The sequence below is a fragment of the Rhinopithecus bieti genome, unplaced genomic scaffold, assembly GCF_001698545.2.
Source record: "Rhinopithecus bieti isolate Rb0 unplaced genomic scaffold, ASM169854v2 scaffold_26813, whole genome shotgun sequence".
NCBI classification, from domain to species: Eukaryota; Metazoa; Chordata; class Mammalia; order Primates; family Cercopithecidae; genus Rhinopithecus; species Rhinopithecus bieti.
Genome location: NW_016812144.1, coordinates 37079 through 59575, shown reverse-complemented (window position 1 = coordinate 59575; position 22497 = coordinate 37079). Strand labels below are relative to the sequence as shown.

The 22497-nt window shown below is 49.4% G+C and overlaps 1 protein-coding gene across 4 annotated transcripts in view; it reads right to left on the bottom strand.

Moving 5' to 3' along the window:
- Positions 1–22491, bottom strand: part of MPRIP (myosin phosphatase Rho interacting protein) — a 146112-nt gene extending 123621 nt beyond the window's left edge. For all 4 annotated transcript variants that reach the window (XM_017895591.1, XM_017895593.1, XM_017895592.1 and 1 more), the window contains exon 1: positions 22304–22491. In XM_017895591.1, coding sequence (XP_017751080.1) covers positions 22304–22426 — 123 coding nt within the window. In that variant the 5' untranslated portion in view covers positions 22427–22491. The remainder of the gene's footprint in view (positions 1–22303) is intronic.
- Between the last annotated feature and the right edge of the window lie 6 nt (positions 22492–22497).

Below are 22497 nucleotides of genomic sequence, written 5' to 3'. Positions count from 1 at the left end.
AAAAAAAAAAAAAAAATTACCTCAAGTTAATACAGAAAGTAATGTTATACAAAAAAAAAAAAAAAAAAAAAGACAAAATGAAACAAATTTAAATGGATAAACTGGACTTCATTAAAAACTTTTGCTCTGCACAAAGTCCTGCTAAGGAAGATGAAAAGATAAGCCATAAAGTAGGATAAAATATTTTGCAAGCGTCCTTTTGCAAATGACTAGTATCTAGACTGTACACTAGTATTTAGACTACATAAAGACCCTCAAACTCAATAGCGAAAACACAAAACAATCCAATTAGAGTAAGAGCAAAGGACACGAGAAGACTTTCTACAGAAGATAAATAGAATGAAGAGGTGTTCAATACCAAAAGCTACAGGGGAAATGCAAATTAAAACCACTTGAGATGTTACCATACTCCTATCAGAATGGCTAGAAAAACAAATGGTGACAACATCAAATGCTGGCAAGGTCACAAAGTATATCTATCACTCATACACTGCTGGTGTGAATCAGTTTGGCAGTTTTTTGAAAAACTAAACATGCAACTAGCATACAACCTAGGAACTGCACTCCTGGATATTTATTCCAGAGAATGAAAACATACACTCACACACAAACTACATGTGAATGGTGACAGCAGCTTTGTTCATAACAGCCCAAAACTGGAAACAACCTAGGTGTCCCCTCTTGTCATGGAATGCGAGTCAGCAGTAAAAAGGAGCAAACTACTGATCCAAGCAACAACCTGGATGAATCACCAGAGAATTCTGAGCGAAAAAAGCCAATCGCAAAGGTTAGGGTTAGGGTTGTATGATTCTCTTCACATAACATTCTTGAAATGTCAGATTTACGGAAATGGAGAAGGATTCCTGGGTGGCTGGGCGTGGGTTGATGGGAGAAAGAGAAGGCGATGGAGACACTGGGTACTTTCTGCATTGTAGTCAGTATCCCAGCTGTGGTGCCGTACCACAGTGTTGCAGAAGGTCACCATCGGAGGACCTGGGCAAAGGGGTACATGGGATCTCTGTTATTTCTTACAACCACAGGAGAAACATGATTATCTCAACACAAGTAGTTTAATAAAAAAGGAAAAATAGTGGCACGCACCTGTAGTCCCAGCTACTTGAGAGGCTGAGGCAGGAGAATCGCTTCAACCCAGGAGGCGGAGGTTGCAGTGAGCTGAGATCGCGCCACTGCACTCCAGCCTGGGCAACAGAGCTAGACTCTGTCTCAAAAAAAAAAAAAAAAAGAAAGAAAGAAAAACAAAACTCAGCCACTGTGGCCTCTGCAGTCAGTCCTCAGGGGTCTATGGTGGATGGCCACAGGCCTCCTCCAGTGACGCCTGTCTGCCATGGCCCTGAGCTGCACCGCGTGTGCTCTGCTGGCCTCTCCAGCTACTTCCCTCGGGGCCATGCACATCCCCTCTCTCAGGGATTCTTCTGTCCCTTCCCCTCACAACCCTTCCCAGGCAAATCTGGAATGCATGCCAGGATGAACCCAACTGTCTCAACTCTGGGTTGCCCAACTGCTCCAAGCAGGCAGCCAGGAGCAAGGGATGGAGAAACATCTCAGCCTGCTATACCTGGTGTTGTCAAGCTGCCAACACTGACGCTTCCCAGACGTGCAAAGGTCTCTGGACACAGCCACCCCATCACAACCAGCCCACACAACATGCTTGGCTCTCACTCCATGTGGCCTGTCTATGGCTCCAAGAGAAGGAAGGAACAGTCGGTGACAAGATCTCTAACGGTGGTTAACCCAGGTTTCCTGTCCCCTTGGACTCACCTGCCCTTAGACTGCAGTGGGCGAGGAGAAAGTTAGTCAGACACGTTGAACAATCTGGCACCAAAGAGGGCAGGCCTCAAACAGTTGATGCAGACAGGTGGGTCTCACCCTTCTCACCCCATCACGTCCTGCCACCCCTCACCTCCCACACACAAACATCTTCTACTCCATGGAATAAGGAGATCCACTGCCCCATACACAGACCCCTCAAAATCCCACACCTCCTTCAAGAACACTAACCGGCCCCAAGGCCAAATGTATTCCTTCTCTCTCACAACACCACATCTCCTCGCTGGGGACAAGAATCCTGCCTCATCCAGTGAAGCATCCAGTATAAAGTTGGGCTCCAATGACCAAATAAATAAAACACACGAACAAGTCTATGGGTATACTTATTAGTCCTGGGCTAGCCAGGCTGCAGCTCTGCCTCCCACACCCCAGCTCCCAGGTCACTAGAACAACGCTTGTCAGCACCCAGCAGTGATGGACCATCAGCACTGAGACACAAGTAGACACGAGCCAGGGCCTGCCCCCACCGCACGGCTAAATCCAACTTGTACTTCTCCTTTCTTGAGTCCAAGTCTCCAGTTGTGCCACTGTGTGCACTATGCCACCAAGGACAAGAGACAGGGTGTGGACAAAGCTGGCACTCAGACAGCAGCACACGGCCCCATGCAAGAGCCACGGTGCTTCCACACTCCTGATACAGTGAGCTCGCGTCCAGAGCCTGGGCCTGAAGAACTCACACAAGAGAGAAGCAAACAGTCTCATTCCTGATGTGGGAAGAGCTCAACACCCAATAGAGAAACCGTTTCGAGTGACAATACATTCACTCCCTAACACACTACCTGGCCATTAATTACCAGGGAGGACGAGGATTCAAGACGCCCTCCAGGGCACCACCCACACTATCGAACGCAGCCAGCCTGTCCTGCACAGGCCTTCATGGCTCTGTTGCTCTGTCCGCTGGTGAACGGCACCCCCTGGAAGTGTGCAACAGAATTTCTCCAGCAGCTGCCCTGAAGCTGGCACCACTCAAGGCTCTGCAGACAAAAACATGAAGTACACACGCCTCCCGAGGGGCTCATGGTTGGTTCTGTTTATAACACATGTAAGAATGGACAAAGATTGAGTTGATGAGAAAACAGCTATTGTGCAGACTGCTGGGATCAGCAGCAGGTTTGGGGGCTTTTGCTTGATTTTACCATTTTTATAATGTAAATGCCACTACATAGCACTTATCAGTTATTATTTAGGGGAGGGGAAGATGTCTGCCTGACTGAGCATGCAGGACTTCTGATATAACCCTGGCAGAGTGGCTTCAATAGGGCAGGTCTTGGTCATTCCTGGAAGAACAAGAAGTAGGTGCATTTAGGGAACCCCTACACTCTAGTCTCCACCAACAGGACCTCACAGCTCCAGGTATTTAATGTACACTGGCCTGGGAAAGAGAAGGCCAATTCAAGTCTTGGCTCCACCACCTACTTGATGTGTAGCCCAGGGCAAGGCAGTATCTCTGTGATTCTCAGTTTCATCATCTACAACAGAAAAATACACATATTCCTTCCATACCAATTTTATTGAAAAAAAAAAAAAATCACGTCAGACACAAGTATACCCTGGGTAACTGCACAATAAAGAATGCCTCAAGGTCAGAAAGATACACCCAGCACTTACACTGGTACTCAAACCAAAGCAGTGTTCACAGGAGTGCTCCACAGTGGAAGCAGCCAGTGGGAGCCCCAGAACAGCACTGGTTAGTCCAAAGGTGGCCGGGCTCCCGCTTCTGAGGGTGGGGCAGGCACCCAAACCCCACACTGGCTCCCTCACACCTCACACCAGGCTCCACCCTAGACTCTAAGCAGAGCGGTCATCCCCAGGAAAGCTCTTCAAGAGGAAAAATTCCACACAGTCCTGAAGAAGGACCCACACCTGTGGGGGCTGATGCCCCAACTCCGGGCAGATTCTTGGGGCAAAACTTCTCTGGACCAAAGGTGGGGGTGGGGGCTGCACCCAGGCACTGGGTGGGACAGATGGACCCTTACTGGAGTCACCGAAAGATCCATAAGCAGAATGTGTGCAAACTGTGGCTAATACATCCTCTGTAGTTTCCAGGTTGATTCTTGCCCTTTTTTTCCCAAAAGGGTGTCTGTGGAAACACTTCCATACTCATAGCAAATAGGCTGTTTAATAATGTTTTCTGCATTTCAATTCCAAAGAGAAAGGATACCTGGGTAGCAGCCGTCTAGCCCTCTTTCTAAGCTTGTAAATCAAGGGAGACTTCAAGGTTGCCCGTCTTTTCTGGGACATTCTGATATAAGTCAGTAAAAGTTAGGGGTGAGCACATATCAAAGTCCCGTCTCAAGCCTCACCCCTGACAAGACTTTGTGTGTCCTGTGGCCACCCAGACGGACTGTGAGAGGATCAGTGGCTCTGAATCCAAGCACCTGGGGAGGGAAGTTTCTTGGCAGAGCTGTGCCCACCTGCCTCACCCACAGTGAGGTCAGCACACACCTCTGACCATGCTCAGAATGGGGGCTTCTCTTTCAGAACAAGCCTGCCAGGGCTGACGAACACTGGTCACCACTGCAGACCCCTCAAGAGGCCACAGGCTTGTCCCAGGTTGACCAAACTATGCCAGAACTACTAAAAGTTGTCCATGGGAACTTGAGCCCTGGAGAATACTGTTCTGTTGCTCTATAGCCACAGTTGTGGACCCAAACTACCGTCCTCAATACAGGCTTCAGCACAGGCTTCCACGAACAGCCAGCCACCGTGCAGGTATTGAAGATGGAGCTACAGCCCCTGCAAGTGTTTCAACATCATCAGGATCCAGAGCCGTGCCTGGGGAGGAAGCCCAGCCTCCGAGGGAGAACGCCTGCTCACCAGCTGGCAGGAAAGCATTCTGTGGGGAGGACACACACCCCAGCTATGGGAGCCCCAGGGCAGGTCTGCACTCCTCCCTGCTGGCACTGGAGCTGACCCCAGGACTTAGGGCATATGACCTCTCATGACCTCCATTTTATACCCCAGGAAACTGAGGCACACGGAGACTCAGTGGTCTGTCGAAGGCCACAGAGCCAGGAAGTGGTAGAAGCAAAACAGGTGCCACCTGGCTCCACACTGGCCCTGGCCCATGGGACACTCCTTCCCAGTTTAGCAGGCCACTCCAGAAGGTAAAGGGTGACACAGGTGAAGGGTATGTTTCCCAGCGAGATGTGCTCCCAGGGGTAGGGGTCTGGTCCTCACCAGCAAAGCACTCAGTTCTGCCCCACATCCATGCAACTGGGGCCACGGCCCTGGGAGGCTGCAAGTGGGAGCTTAGGGAACCAGTGGGGCCCCAAAGCACATTGCCCATGAGGCACACATGGAAGGAAGAGCCCTACAGCCTTTACTTCTGGATGAGCCAGCCACAGAACACCCTTCCGCAGCACACAGCCTGGTCAGCCGCGCAGGAGTTCAGGAAGCTGGCGGAGACTGGGGGCTGTCCTCCAGAAGGACTCTTTCCTACCTGGGCAAAGACATCAAACCCGGGTGCAGGCTACCACCTCCACCCACCCCAGGAAAAGCTGGGCCAATATGCGACCTACTTCAGAGCCTCATCAGTAAGGTGCTCAACGTAATTTATTGTCTTAATTGGGGTAGTTGGGGAAGGAAAATGGATTCTGCTAATTATGCCAGGACTGCTGGTCCCAGAACTCAGAACAGCCGTGCCCATCCCAGCCCCTGCAGACTGGAATTGGCTCACCTCCCAACTGGGCCACTCCCCGCCCCTGCATTCTGCTGCTCTCTATGGAGGCAGATCAGGGATGCCCCTGATGTCTACCAGCCTCCGCAAGGTCACTGATGCAAAGATCGCAAAGCCTCTGGGAACACCAACAAGGAGACAAAGGCACGAAAGGTGGTGCAAAGGGAAAGGAACTCAGCACCATGCTGGGGAGCAAAGGGGAGGAGTTTGGGAGACTTCCCTGGGAGTGGGCAAATGACAGACTTCAGAAATGGAAGTCAGGGGACACCACCTACGGGAAGCTGACACAGCCACAGCCAAGCAGGCCCCAAGGCAGCAGCACAGCCTGGAACAGTGAACTGCACTGCCCCTCCTATCGAGGCCAGCAAGCTCCTCAGGCCCATGGCCCAGCTTAAGCTCAACCAGTGTTCTGCAAAGGTGGGAGTCCCTGAGGCCCTTTTTGAGGTCCCTGAGTCAAAACCATTTTAATAAAAATACTGAGACATCCTTTGACTCCTCTCTCACTCTTTCATGAGTGTACAGTAGAGCTGCCCAAAGGCTACACAGGACATGCTATGGCCACAGACTGCAGAAGTTCTGAGAACCCAGCTGTCTTTCATTATGACAGACAGTAAAGAGCTCTGCAAAGAGTTAAAAATGTGGGGCTTTTCAGCAAATTTTTTGTTTTAGAAAAGTTATTTTTCAGAATATATGTTACTTATATGACTACGTAATAAATAGGCTTATTGTTACTTTTAAGTGAATTCATGAATAGTTTAAACTTTTTCAGTTTTAACTTCTAAAGAATACAAGAAATACCCATGGACATAACGCAGGTCAACTAAAGCATTCTGAGGGCCTCAATAATCAAGAGCATAAAGGGGTCTGGAACCCAGAAAGTTTGAGAACTGTTGGCCTAGCCACCCACTCCCCTAGCACATCCCCACCCCTTCTGCACCTTTGTTGGGGAGCAGCCCTGCTGATCCCACTTCTCAGTTGCCACGTGCCCAAACACAAACATGTATTTAAGTCTATCTCCTGGTTTCTACTCGAGTCCTTTCTATCCAACAGCACTGCCTTAAAAGGCGACGTCTAACCCCAGACTTGCTCCTGGTGGCTGTGTTACATACGGTCCATCTGGAAATGAAACAGACTCCAAGGCACAGGCAGACAGGAAAACCTTTCTCTCAACAATGCGGACCTCTGCCTTGTTGAGGAGGACAGGAGGAGGGGCTGCGACAGAGGCAACACCTGTTTCCCAATAGACCTAGAGCCTTCCCTGGGTCCCCACTCCCCACAGCCCCTGAAGCTCTCCTCCCTGGGTCCCTACTCTCCACGGCCCCTGGGGCTGTCTTCCCCAGGTCCCCACTCTCCACAGCCCTGGAGCTCCACTCCCCGGGTCCTCACTCCCCACAGCTCAGGAGCTCTCCTCCCTGTGTCCCCACTCCTCACAGCTCTGGAGCTCCCCTCCTGGGGTCCCTACTCCTGATAGTCCTGGGTCCCCATTCCCCATGGTCTTAGATCTCCTCCCTGGGTCCCTGCTCCCCATGGCCACTGGAGTCCTCTCCCTGGTCCCTGCTTGCAAAGAAGGGCTTGAAGGACCACAAACATAAGCATCTTTACTGTGCCATAGGAATAACGTCCCTGAGCCTGTGGAGGAGTCAGAAAAACAGGGGACTCCACTGGAATGTGCTTCTGTCCGTGTTCCCTAGAACAGCTCAACCAGCACTGGCGTGAAGGGCAATGCCTGGGCTACCCACCTGGGCCTCGGCTCCCACCCCTAAATCATCCCAGGTCACCTCTGTGAAAGGGATACCACTGGGGAGGGGCGTGAAGGATGTTTTGACTGGATGTCAGTGTTCTCTTTCTTAAGTCAGGTGGCAGGTTCATGAGCATTCATTTTTATTATTCAGATGTATACTGTAAATGTATGCTGCTTGTATCCTTTTGTGTACATCCGATATTGCATTATATTAAAAAATATTACTGCAAGTATTAGAGTACATCAGTGGTTTTTCAAACTGTGAAGATCCCCGGGGGTCATGCTTCAGGGGCCACCTCAGGTGTAGGATGGGGCAGCACGTGGGGGTCAGGGTGGTCTCACAGCTCGTGCCATTTCTCTTCCTGGGCTTCAACATGAGAACATTCACGCATCATATATGTGAGCTCCATGTTTCATTTCAAGGGGGTGGGTGTTCTGCTGCCAAAGAAATAAAGCTTGAAAACTGGTAACAGTGATGAACAGCGCAGCAAAGGCCTTTTCCCTCTAGCTGAGCCCAAGGTCCTCTGGGGACCACTGTGGGTCTCTGTGGGCCCTCTGCCAGCAGCTCCCAGCACCTAGCACTGGGAAGGCACCACATCTCCTTGGGGTCGCCAGCCTTCAACTCCCATGCCCCACAGCCCTCCTTCCAACAATGTTTAAGGATTAACTTGCCTCTTTCTTGGCAGTTCAGCTGATCTTCAGGTCAGACAAAAAGGGAAGAAAGAAGGCGTGAACCTCCGAGTAGCTGAGCCACCCCTGCACCTGCATGGCCCCCTGTGCCACTGCCTCATGGTGGCACTTCGTGTGTGCGACTCTTGAGGGATGTTCCAGGAACCCAGTTTCCATCCCAGACTCCTCTGTGAAGAGCACCAGGCTCTGGGCAGGCACTATTTGGGACCCACCCATAGTCCTCCCACCCAGCAGTCTGCAGGGCTGACATCTGGCTCCAGGTGCTGATGCCAAATAGCTCACTGACAGAACGGTCACAGGCCAGCAAGTCCTCTCCTGGGGTCCACTCAAAAGAGCTGAAATGAGGTGTTCAAACAAATGCCCACACACCTGTGTTCACAGCAGCACTATCCACAACAGCCAAAAGGGTGAAGCAATCCCAGTGTCCACCATCCGTACAAGGAATGAATTCTGACCTGTGCTACAAGGTGGATGAACTTGAAATATTAGGCCAAATCCAAGACACCAGAGACAAAAGGGCATATATGGTATGGTATGATTCTGTTTTGATGAAATTTCCAGAATAGGTAACTCCATAGAGGCACAAAGCAGATTTGTAGTTGCTGGGGACTAAAGGTGGGGGAACTGCTTAATAGTTAAGGTGGGGGGGGGTTCTTTTGGAGCAATGGAAATGCTTTCAACTGAAGAGGGGTGGTAGTTGTACAATACTGTGAATATGCTAAATGCAATGGAATTGTACATGTTAAAATGGTTAATTTTATGTTGCGTGAATTTCACCTCAAAAAAAAAAAAAAACCCTCAAAACCAAGAAACCACACACACAGTTCACCCCATCATAGCACAGGGACAGCAGGGCCCACAGCTGCTGGACGGCTGTAAACTCTCCCTTGACTCCCACTGGGCTCCTGGCCCCTCTCTGCCCACACACACGTCTTGCAAGCCCAGCCCCAGCTCCCCACTGTACGCCAGCTGGAGGGGGAAAGTGACATTTTAAAAGCCTCTTCCCTGTTCGGTCTTGACAAACAGCCCATGGCCACAGGATTTTTGGAACATGACACCATTCATGGCAAAGGGAAGAGAGGTGGAGAATGCGTGGGGACAAATTTCTGGGGCAACATCTTTGCAGGGAAGAGTCACACCCTGTTCCTCAAAAAGCCATCCTTCCCATTCAGAAACAGGTAGGACAGAAGCATGGTGGAAGGAGGAGCAAAAAAGAGACAGGAAAGCTAAACGAGGTCAGCCCCACCCTTCCCCGCACACACCAAGGTGGTCAGCCCCGCTCCTGGACACTAGGGGACAAGGGGGCCACACACAGCCAGAGAGTGATGGTTTCAAGGCCAAACTCAGTCCTCTCGGGTCATGTGGAGACAGGGAAGGCCCGGAGTCCCACAGCTGGGTTTCCTCCTGGCTTTGCCAACAGAGGAGCTGCTCTAGGCATATTATACTACCTCTCTCTACCCTTCTCTTATCTCCGCCTTCTGACACTGCTGGAAATATAAATGAGCTAATAGTGGCCTCGCACAGGGCAATTCCTATCAGCTATGAATACTACCAACAGCGCAACAAAACAATGCCAGGGCAGGCCACCCTTCAGCAATTTCCGTATAGGAAAACCTCCACATCATAGAAGGCCAGGTGCTAGCTGGCTGAGCCCCCGGGAAGAGGACTCCTAAGCTCCCAGGCTCACGGGGTTTCTAGGCGGGAAGGGAGATGTGGAATTGAGAAGTAGTGGGCTGTCTGCCGAGGTGACATCTGTCTGTTAGAAGAGCTCGTTCGCGGGTTCAAAAGAAGAGACTCCTCTTGTTTAGATCTCACAGAAGGGTCCCCTCAGCAGAGGCTCCCTTCCCTGCAAGGGTGAATGACTTGTAAAGGCTGGGGGTGGGGTGGACAGAGAGGCTGGAAGGACCTGCCTGCCAGCTAAGGGGACCCACTCAACACTGGTGACCAGGGGGTCATGAAACGTCCTGGCCAGATCTCCCAGCCACCCAGTGATTTGGGACTAGACCCTGCTCCCCAGCTCTGGCCTCCTCTCTACCTTCCTTGGGCATTTCAACCAGGCCCAGCACAAGGATTTTCCTTCCCAGGCAACTGCAAGGCAGTTGCTCCACGGATATGAGTGGGATAAGCATGGCTTCTCTTAATCTTCTCCCACACTGCCCATGGCAACTTATATTCCCTTCAAAGAAATTCCTAAAATTAGGATCTGCTCTGCCCTTCATGGGACCTGCATGACTTCTCTGGGCTTGACAGGGGCACAGAAGTGGCCTCTAATGTTAAATCCTAAGCTGATGACGCCTGGTCCCTTCACTTCCTACTCTCTAAAAAAAATTTTTTTTGTTTTTTTTTTGATACAGGGTCTCGCTCTGTCACCCAGGTTGGAGTGCAGTGGCGTGATCTCAGCTCACTGAAACCTCCACTTCCTGCCTCAGGTGATCCTTCTACCTCAGCCTCCCAAGTAGCTGGGACCACAGGCATGTGCCACCATGCTTGGCTATGTTTTTTACTTTTTTGTAGAGACAGGGTTTCCTGTCTTGCCCAGGCTGATCTCAAACTCCTGGGCTCAAGCAATCTGCCCACCTTGCCCTCTCAAAGTTCTGGGATAACAGGTGTGAGCCGCAGCACCTGACCTAAAAATTCTTAAAATGAGTTCAGTCCTTACACAGCAGGTCCTCAAATAATGTCATTTCATTCAACACTGATTTGTTATAACAATGTTAAGAAAAAAAAAAAAAGAATTCCTGCACCCGCTGTCTGTGTGGAGTTTGTGTGCTCTCACAACTCTGTGGGTTTTCTCTGTGTACTCTGCTTTCTTTCACATCTCAGAGATGTGCACATTCAGTAAACTGGACATCTAAGTGGTCCCAGTCTGAGCAGGTGTGGGTACCATGTGTCCTGTGATGGAACAGCATCCTGTCCAGGCTTTATGCCCTGGGAGAGGCTCCAGCCACCGATGGCATTGAACTGGAATAAGCGAACTGGAAAATGAATGAATGAATATAGGTAACTGCCAACTAAAAAGTCATCAAGTCTAAGATGATCACACAAATACATGACAATGAACTATGCAGTAAGAAGCACTCAGCGAGCCCGCCACTTCTGTTCTTGTTTTTGAACTTCCTGGTGGTACGAGGTATGCCTTACAACTTTCACTTTGCAGACATTTATTCCTTGATTTAACCACCACCATGACTGTCATCACTCACTGATTCACCAAACCTGGATAAATAATGATCTTACTTATTTTTACTCATCTTCCTGAAATGTATGTAATAGCTCACATGTATTTCCATGTTTAATATTAGAAATATTTTGGATCTTTATTTAGAAGTTTGATTATTTTTTTGTAACCTGAAATATGCCATAGAAACTTAAATCTTGTTTATATCAATTAGCTTATGATAATATTGGTTTGGTTGTGTGTTGTTTTGCTTACAGTAGCAGTTTCCAAAAGCCTATCAACGATGGTGAGGACTTACTGTACTTATTCATTCTGAAAAATCAAACACACAGAAGGCAAACTGACTACTTCCTTCCAGTCCTCAAGGGGCTGACATGAGGAAGCAGCTAGGGTGGTGCAGAGCAGCTCAGTGGGAGAGGAGACAGCCTGAGTGCCTGTTTAATGGGCATGGGCCTGAGCTTCTGTTTAATGGGCATGGGACACAGAGAAACAGGTTTGAGGGCTCGCTCGCCCACAAAATCACAGTGGAAGGTCCCCTTCCTGGGCTGTTTTCTCAGCAGGAACCTAAGAGGGATGGAGACCTGGCGCTCCCTGCACTGCCTCTGCCCCATCTCGTCCATGGCCTGGCCCATGGTGGACATTCAAGAGCGGATGGGCCAGCATGCTAAGTGAGAGCTTCCCAAGGGCAAGATCCGTGTACCACACACGGCTCCATATTGCATGGTTTATTGATGATAAAACGGACCCCATTTACTAAGCACCCACCATATAACCCAGTATTTCCAAACTCTGCCCTTGCCACAGATCCTGCGGTTGCGGAGGACTTTGCAAGCATCTTCCAGCATCCTTATCAGGACTTAAAGCCATGGGCACTATTATTATAACCCCCTAGTTTTCAGATGAGGGGCACAGATGCCTCAGCTCTAAGTAACTTGCTCCATCAGTATGGAAAATGGAGCTAGAATGGAAACTCAAATCTAGGCTCGCCACCATTCCAATTCCCTTGCCTGGGCACACTGAAATGAAAAGTGGGACTGTGTCAGATTTCTAGGTCAGAGCAGGTCCCCAAGCAGAAGCCATACAAATGCCCTGAACCACCCCTCCTGGGGCCCTGAGGCTCCTGAGCCCCAAGTGGCTCACCCAGTCCTGATAGTGAGGCTCTGGGTATGGCATCAGGAGACCCAGGAGACATGGCCCCTTTCTCTGGCTCAGCTGGGGCTTCCTGCAGCTGCTCCCCCTTCCCTTGGCCCCTTTATCTATGGGCAGGACCATGAGGAGGTCAGAAATCTTGTGTGGAAAGTGCGCCATGGTTGCTTATGGGTCTGTTAAAACCAGTGCCTTAGAAACTACAGAGATCAAGGACAAAGCTATTTCCTGATTCTGAATTCCTCTTTCAGGGGAAAAAATTGTGCTTCCTGTTCAGAGCTTTGCCAAAGGTGTGGTTGCTGCCTAGGCCAGTAGCCCACGTTGGGGATGTGGGGCACCCGAGGCAGAGGAGAGGAGAAGACCTGGGCGATGCCCTGCACAACAGCCTGCGCCACTCACACACACACCCCGCCACACACTCAATAACTAAGGATTCCAAGTTGGGGCAAGGCCCTGTTCCTGATAGCAAAGGTTAACACTTATCAGAGACAAGGTGGCCAAACAGGTCTTTGGAAAAAACCATGCTGGCCTTCCTGTGACCTAGGCAGGTGGCTGAACCTCTTCTGCTGAACCTCTCCAGGTCTTGGGGCTCCATCTGCTAACTGAAGACAATTCCTCACCTAAATAATGTGGGGGAAAGGCGGCGAGAGCGGGTACAGACAGCCCCGGCAGGTCCCTCTTTCCAGGGCTAGGAACTAGAAGTCCAGGAAACAGCTGTGATTTACTCTGCAGCATTGCAATATACCAATCTCCCTACCACCCATCTGCCCCGAGCCAAACAAAAACACTAAGGAGTTTTACAAAGCAAAGCGGCCTTCCCAAAGACAGGGAGGATGAGTCCGGAGTCAGGGTGGACTCTGGCATGGGAGCCTCACGGAACTGAGCTCTGTATCACGGCCCCATCACTGAGCAGCTCAGTGACCTTGAGCAGGTCGCTCGAGCTCTCTGAAAACTCAGTGTCCCCTCCTCTGAGGGAGGCCTTGCTGCCACCAGCCCTGCTGGCAACCCTTGCCTGCTGAGGTATGTGTGAAATCACGGGCTATGATACGATATAGTAGGTAGAGATTCAAAGGATCCAGCAGGCCCATCCACTCAGAGTCTTGCTGCAAGGCAGCTCTGACACCAGGGCCACCTCCAGCACAGCATGCAACCGCCAAGCTGCGCCCAAGGGGAAGCAGCCAGATGGGTTACAGGCTCCAGGCAAAAACAGGCTGTGGTTTCATGTGAACTAGGATGACCCTGACTGAGAAAACCAGTGAGTGGTTTGGAAGATTGCAGTTCCAGCTTCCAGAGACAAAATGTCAGTGAATCAACCCCCCAGGTGCTCCTGCCCCCAATGGAAGTGACAATGCCTTGAGAGCGGTGGGTAGGACATGGGGTTTCCAACCCAGAGCAGCTATGAGACTAAAACTGGAAAAAGCACAAAATCTAGGGCAGAGTTTTTGAACCTGCCCCAAGTGGCCCCAGAGATGACCAGAGGCCCTCCCCCTCCCCACCCACCCGCCCCCCCCAGGATGGGAGGCCAAGCTCCAGGCTTTGGCTGCATTGCCCAGAGCCGCACTGCTTTTGGTGAAAGCTTGAAAACCATCCACCTCATCCAACTGTGTCATTCAGCTGGGAAAGAGTGGCTGGGGGAATGAGTTTCCCAGGATAAAAGAAGAGCCCGTTTTCTTAGGTCAGATGCTTCCAAATTAGTACCCAATGATCCTCCATGTCCAGTAGCAGGATGTCTTTCCCTGCGCCTCGCTGCCCCGCTCTCTCCCTCTTTCAAGACTAAGTGGCAGCTTGGAACAATTTAAACATTCCGAGTTGAATTTCTTTATTTCTGCTAAAGAGCATGAGATTGCCCAAAGAAAGGCTACTTCCCCCAGAGGCGGCAGCCAACGCGCTTCCTGGAACATCCCTCACCACATGGTGGGTTCAGGAACCCCTCCATTCCATTAGCACACTACTCCTCCCCTGCAAAGAGAAGGCAGGCACCCGCTTTACAGGTGGGAGACATAAGTCACCTTCCAGGGTCACCCTGCACATTTTTGTCAGGAAGAGAACACAGGCCTTGGACTATAGTCCTTCTGCGTGGCAAGGGAAACAGAACTCAGAGGAAAAGGTCAGGTAACAGGCTAGAACCCAGGGAAAAAAGCTAGGGTGCAACTACATAATGCTGGAACATCGCATGTCCAGTCTAGAGGGGGATAAGCCAGCCTGCCCCCCAAGGTCCTCACCTGCTCCCCCACGGGACAGACCTGAGGCCCTGGCCAGGACCCTCCTCCCTTCTCCCCATAAACTCGGCCTCTGGGCAGGGAGTGGGGATCACAGCCCAGAAAAGAACTTCCAACACACCAAAAGATGCCATCAAAGACGTGACAGTCAAAGAAAGAAACTTCAAAAGTTGGCAATAGACACCAAGGGCCAAGGAGGAGTGGGGACACCAAAAGGAGTGACAAGTCCCAGAGAAGCAGCACTCCAGAAACCTTCCAACCCAGGGCCCAAGGGAGGGAGGAGGAAACTCACGACCACCTGTGGCACCCCAGGGCTGCCGCCAGGACTGTAGGCAGCAGCCACACCACTGGGTTACTAAGCAGTGGGAAAGTGGCTGGTCTGAGCTGAAATGTGCTGTAAGGTAAAATGCGCACATCATAACTTTTTTACATGGTGAAATGACAGTATTTTGGATATGTCTGGTTAAACAAAATATAATTAAAATTAATTTCACCTCTTACTTTTTTTTTTTTTTTGAGACGGAGTCTCGCTCTGTCACCCAGGCTGGAGTGCAGTGGCGGGATCTCGGCTCACTGCAAGCTCCGCTTCCCAGGTTCACACCATTCTCCTGCCTAAGCCTCCACAGTGGCTGGGACTACAGATGCCCGACACCACGCCCGGCTAATTTTTTTGCATTTTTTTTTTTTAGTAGAGACGGGGTTTCACTGTGTTAGCCAGGATGGTCTTGATTTCCTGACCTCATGATCCACCCATCCCGGCCTCCCAAAGTGCTGAGATTATAGGCGTGAGCCACTGCACCTGGCCCTTCTTTTTACTTTTTTAATGTAGCCGCTAGAAAATTTAAAATTTCCTATGTGGCTTCCATTAGAGCTCTAAATGACAGGGCTGGTCTAACTGAGGGGTGGCACACTGTGCCCCTGTGCCAAATCGGCCCATCACCTGCTTTTCTAAGATCCCAAAACCAAGACTGGCTTCTACATTTTTAAATGGCTATAGCCTGCACAACCTCCTCGATTTTTGCCTACTGGCCTGCAAAACCTAAAATATACAAGATTCCTTTGAGTAAAAGGCTCCGGGATTTGATGAAAGCTTGAAAACCACTGACCTGGTCCAACTGTGTCATTCAGATGGCAAAGAGTGGCTTGGGGAAGCAGTTCCCCGGGATAAAAGAAGAGTCCTTTAAAAAAAAAAATTGCTGGCCGGGTGCGGTGGCTCAAGCCTGTAATCCCAGCACTTTGGGAGGCCGAGACGGGCGGATCACAAGGTCAGGAGATCAAGACCATCCTGGCTAACACGGTGAAACCCCGTCTCTACTAAAAAATACAAAAAACTAGCTGGGCGAGGTGGGGGGGGCGCCTGTAGTCCCAGCTACTCAGGAGGCTGAGGCAGGAGAATGGCCTAAACCCGGGAGGCGGAGCTTGCAGTGAGCTGAGATCCGGCCACTGCACTCCAGCCTGGGCGACAGAGGGAGACTCCATCTCAAAAAAAAAAAAAAAAAAAAATCGCCAAGCCCTGGTCTAGACTCTAGAAACAATCAGATATTCACTCCGGGTGACACAAGGAGCAGAAGGCAGGTGTGTGTGTGTGAGAGCGATTCTTGTACACATAGTCCCTGACTTACAATTTTGACTTTGTGATAGGTCTGATGGGTTTACCTGGATGTACCCCCATCATAAGTCCCATCATAAGTCAAGGAGCACTTGAAAGTGAACAATTCAGTGGCAATTAGTACATTTCACAATGTTGTGCAACCAGTACTTTTATCTAATTCCAAAACATTTCATCACCCCCAAAATAGAACCCCAATCTCATTAGAAGTCATTCCACATCGCCCACCCAACCCTCAGGCTCTGGCAACAAACAATCTGCTTTCTGTTTCTACAGATTTACCTGTTTTGGACATTTTACACAAATGGAATCATACAGTATGTGACACATGACCTTTCATGTCTGCTTCTTAGCACAATGTTTTCTAGGTTCGTCCATGTTGTAGCACGTCTCAGTACTTTGCTCCTTCTTAGAACTGAATGATATTCCATGGTATGGATACACTATGATTTGCTTATCTACTCATTAGTGGATGGACTCTTGGATTGTTGCCACCTTTTGGCTATTGTGAGTAGTGCTGTTATGAACATTTGCATGCAAGTTATTTGTTTGAATACACCTGTCCTCAATTATCCTGGGCACATACCTAGGAGTGGGAATGTTGGCTCATGTGGTAGGTTCTATGCTGAACTTTTTGAGAAACCCCCAAACTGTTTCCACAGCAGCTACACCGTTTCATTCCCACCAGCAATGTGCAAAGGTTATAACCTCTTCCCATCCTTGCCAACATGTTATATCCTTTTTTTTGTTTGTTTTTTTAAATTCTGGCCATCCTGACAGGTATAAAGTGATATCTCACTGTGGTTTCAATTTGGGTTTCACTGATGACAACGCTGAGCATTTCTCATGGTGCTTGGCCATTTGAAATGGGACTTTGTGTGTCTGAGATTTCTGACACATTCCCTGCCAAGCAACACACCAACTCCTGTTACAGATCTTCTACAAAGGGGGATGCGAAATCTCCCCATTGTTTCTGAGATACACATTAAGTCAAATCAGTAAGTCCTATGCCTTAGAACTTCTATGAATGTCTACAGGAACAAAGGGAAACCTGATGAAATGCTTCCCTAAGACCTCGTCCTGGCCCACACCCTCTATGTCTGAAATTCCCACCCAAGGCCCCCGCAGCCTTGGCAGTGTGGGGTATGGGCACAGCGAAGGCAGAATCATACCAGGAAGACTAAGAAACCTGGGAGAGATCAAAAACAAGCTCATTCCCAGGTGGGAAAACAGAGGCCTGAGCAATTAAATGACCCAGCCAAGGTCCCACAAAAAAACAAGGCTAGACAAAGAACTAGAAAGAAGCTTGCAGGCTCCTTCCACAGAGGCAACGCCTGAAGTTACACAGTCAGCAGGAGAATGAGACGTCACCCGCAGATCAACACCTGCTGGGAGCCCACATGGATGTAGAAGCTGAGCACCCTGGGTTCCAGACCTGCTTCTCCCACTAACACCCACCCCTCTGATTCACCTCCCGGCCTCTGCACCTGTTCCCCTTCTGCCTGCCCACTACATGGGGGCTCCCTAGGTTGGTTCCTCTCCTTTCACTCTATGCAGCCTCCTGAGTGCTCACACTCACTCCCATGATTTCAGCAACCACCTCCACATCCAAGACTTAAGAATTCCAACCCAGCCTCCCTCTATGTCCATAGGGTCAAACTTACCACATTATTTTTTACCCCTCCCCATCCCCCCTATTTACTCCAAATCTGTTCTTCTCAATCTCTGTTAAAGGTACTTCTAAGTACCTTTAGAGGTACCCCAGGTTCCTCAACACCCACCTTTGATCAATCAACAACATCCTGTCCCTAGAGTCTGATTCCTTCCATCCTCATCAGCACTGATCTGGAGAGAAGGCATTGATTGTAATTTACTTACTTTAATAGCCTCCAGTAGATCTACCGCCTTTAGCCAAAACTATTTTCCTAAAAAACAAGTCTGATAGATTAAAAAGCTAAGCATAAAAATAGCTATAAAAGAATATGAGAAATTATTTTACGAATCTTGGAAAGTAGGCCTTAAACATGACATTAAAACTACAAACTATAAAAAAACAAAAAACAGACAACTGCATTCATATTATGAAAAAGAAAAACGACCACATATAAAAGACAAGTGACATTCTGGGAAAAAATACCTGCAATACACAGCAAGCATCGGACTAGTATCTAGTGCAGGGTCAGCAAACCATGGCTCGCAGGCCACACATCATGCCAACTGCCTGTTTTTGTAAATATAGTTTTTAAATTTTTTTATTATTATTACTTTTTTGAGAAGGAGTCTCACTTTGTTGCCCAGGCTGCAGTGCACTGGCGCGATCTCGGCTCACTGCAACCTCTGCCTTCTGGGTTCAGGCAATTCTCGTGCCTCAGCCTCCCAAGGAGTAGCTGGGATTACAGGCATGTGCCACCACACCCAGCTAATTTTTGTACTTTTAGTAGAGACAGGGTTTCACCATGTTGGCCAGGCTGCTCTTGAACTCCTGACCTCAGGTCATCCGCCCACCTCAGCCTCCCTAAGTGCTGGGATTACAAGCATGAGCCACCGCACCCTGCCGGTAAATAAAGTTTTACTGGAACACAGTAACTCATTCGAACTCATAACTCATAACAAACTCATTCGTTAATGTGTTGTCTACAGCTGCCTTTGTGATGAGACGGCAAAGTCTGCACAGTTGTCACAGAGACCATATACTCCACAGAGACCAAATTATATTTGCTATTTGGCCTTTTACCAAAAAAGTTTGCAGACCCCTGACCTAAAGCACTTATAGAAAGCCCCTACAAATCAACTGGGGGAAAAAACTAACCTAACAGAAAAATGGGCAAGCAATACGAACAGGCAATCCACAAAAGAAACAAAAATACTCAGTAAATAGTATTAAAAAAGGCTCAACCTCGCTAGTAATCAGAAAAATTATTAGAGAATTAAATCATTTGATAATATCCAGTCCTGGAAACGTTGTGACACAGCCTTTTTTGGAAGGCAACTTCGTGGTATCTGAAAAAAAATTAATGCGCTTGATGTCAACCCAGCCATTCTATTTATAGGTATCTGCCCCCAGAGAAATACTTGCATTCGTGCGTGCACGCACACACATCCAAAAGTATTTATAAGGCTGTATGCCGAAACATTCACTGTATGTAACAGCAAAACCCGTAAGCAACCTTGACGTCCATCAATAAGGAAACAGGTTAAATTATAGTACACTCCTGAAGGCCCAAAACGCAAAATGGTTCTGACATCTTTATATGCAACACCTTGAAAAGAACGCTGACACGCTGTTAAGCAGAAAACAAAAAGCATGTCGCAGAGCAAATACATGCACACAGTTCAGGATAAAAAGGTTTAACTGTATATTTGAGTCCATATTTCGCTGAGAAACACACAAGAGAACTGGAGGATAAATGACACTTTGTGAACAGGGGCCCGGAACAAGTAATAAAGGATGGTCACTTATCACTTATCCCAGACTACTCCGAATTCCCGTGAGGAGGAAAAGGCAAAGAACTCCTCTGCTCCAAGCCAGCATTCTCAAGGCACCTCCTGCAACATAACCATCCCTGACATTATTGTCCTCATCACGTGCTCACGGCGTGGCCACTGTAGACCCTGAACAGGAGTAGGGAAACTAACATTGGCTTCCGAATCCTGGCTCCATCCCTGAACTGGGCAAGTAGCTTCCCTTCTCTGGGTTTCAATCTTCTCACCGGTAAGAGGAAGTGGTTACATTAGCTGATCTCCAAGTCCCTTCCAGGTCTGATGCCATAATACAGTCCCTGCAAGAGGTTTCTGTGCCTCTCTAGGGGAAAAACCAACAAACAAAACCTACAGCTGAGGAAATAAACCTCAAACCAAAAGGCTCAGACAAATGTCTGCTCCTGCGAAGATGACATCTCAAGAGCAAAAGCCGGCCAAGGCTGCCCACCACCTCTCTGGGCCCAGTATTTTCTCCTCTTAAAGAGGAGGTGGCCTCAATGGTGGCTGATGTATCTTCCAGCTTTGACGGTCTAAAATAAGCTTGAGGCTGGGAGGGGCAGCAGGAAGCAGGGGCTTGGGGGAGACTGATGGGAACCGATTGGTTGAGGTTTTCTAATAGAGCCATAAGGATGAGAGTGAGAGGCTGGGGGAGGGCCGGATGCAGAAAGCAGCAGAGAAGGCTGTTGGCAACAGCCCTGAGTCTCCCTCCTCTCTTTTCAAGAGCAGTTTCTTCCTGAAAGATCCCAGGAGGTAGAAGGCTGGGCTAATCTCTCCCAGCACAAATAACCCCACTCATTATTTCAGAAACTACCATTCCAGTTGTGCCCTGAAGGTCTCAGGCCTGTTTCAAAACCCACAATTCAACTTTGAATACAGTGAGAGTACAGTATTTTAAGTGTGCCTCTCCCCGTGAATCCAATTAATAATCAACAGATTTTTAAAAATCTTAGCAGACTGGACTCGAACATGCAGATTCCATCCTAGTTTATCCAAGCTTAAGAATTCGCAAACAGCCCCTATGAGGTGTAAATTTACCAATTTTGGCAGTTGCTTAGAATAACCAGGAAACTTACAATCCTCTCTCAGAACAACCCTTGCCCAGAAACTTCTTAAAGTGACAGGTTTTTTTGGTTTGTTAAATTGTAAAAGAAAAAAGTTTCATAAAATATCGTTTCTTGCTTTTCACAAATGCTCAGTGAAGGAGGTAAGCCGGGGACCAGGATTGCTAATTTACAGATAAGGAAATTAAGATAGAGGTAAAGGGATTTATTTGTTCAAGGTCACACAGCTGGAAGTGACAACCAAGACTTGAAGCAAAGTCTCCTAACAACTCCTCATCGCATAAACTGTTTCCCCCAAAAAAGCATCCAGATGAGAAGAAGGAATCAAGTTTTCCTTTATACTCCAGAACACCCTCCGAGGTAAACGAGTTCTACCCATCCCAAGCTGACCGTCCTTAAAGCTCTTGGTATCTTAACCATCTATGACTTTGCAGCCTTGAGTGTTTGGTTAAGCTTTTGAGGTTTAGATGAAAAGAATCTTTTCCTGGCAGTTGGACACCTGACCTCAGAGAAAGGTCCCGTGCCCCAGGCCATAACCCATGCCCCACCACCCTACTCCAGTCGGCCAGGTAAACAAGTCAAACCCTGGGTGCACTGAAGTGGCATTAAAAACAACCAGGTCAGTTCACTCGTTTTCAGTCTAAGGGGTTCCTCTGCGACAGCAGTGGCTACAACTAGGTCACATTGGACTGGAATGTGACGGGACTTCCCCTGGCTTCATTCAGGAGGCTGAGAGGAAGCTCTGAAGAGGATGGAGATGACGACTGTGGGGAGGGTACCCAGGCACATCCCAAGGAGGTGTACACAAGGCTCGGAATCCTGGAACACTAGAAGTTCAAAGAGCAATCACTGCAGGGGTTCCCAAGGGCCACGGTGACCACAGCCAAGCCTCTTGGAGCCTTTCATCAATACGAATTCCCCATCTCCCAAATCACTCCAGGGCGGGGGCCCCAGAACTCTGTGTTTAATGGCTGTGACTCTAATGCACGTTTGGGAGCCGCAACTAGTTCAAAGCCCTGTTTGACAGATAAGGCTGGGAGACAGAAACCAACTTTACCGAGGACCCACAAGTCTCCTCACCCTTCGGCCAGTGACCAGGAAACTGCTCCCAGCTCCCCACTCAACTACGGCCTGTCAGCCTAAGTTTAAGAACAAGACCCTCCTCGCCAGACTTGGACACCCTTCACCTCTCTCCAGTCTTTGACAGTGACTTTGATTCAGAATCGGGGCAGGCTGCGTCCCACTAGACGGAAGCCCACAGTCCTTCCCAACAATCCGACCCCTGGGCCACTCTCGCTGGACAAGTCCAAGTCCAGTCCCAAGCCAGACTCTGAGGAGGGTCCCGTCAAGCGGCATGCAATCACTAAGCGCTTTGTTCCTACTAAGCGAAACCAGGCACTTTTGAGTCACCCAAAAAGCATGAATCACACAGCCGGGCAATGGGAACGGGAAAGGATGTTATTTTTCGGCATACTCGAGGATTTTCCCTTTGTCCCAGCTCTGTCAATGCACTTCCCGTCCCCGTCCCCATGCCCCAGGACTCGCGCATTTCCCTGCTCCATTTTTATTTTCCCTGCAGCCCTTGGCGGCGCCCCTGCCCCCGGTCCGCGGTTCCCAGAACAGAGGTGTCCCGGCCGGCCCCGGTCGCTCACCTGCGTCAGGTCCTCGTCGTTGAGCAGATGCGACTCGCGGGGCTTGAAGCAGTTCTGACACTTGCTCTTGTTGAAGATGTTGGCCTGGAATTTCCTGCACGGGTTCTCCTTGGCTGCCGACATGGTCGGCGCGGCGGCGGCGGCGGCGGAGGCGCAGGCCCGGCCGGCCTGGCGCTCCCGGCGGGCTTGGGGAT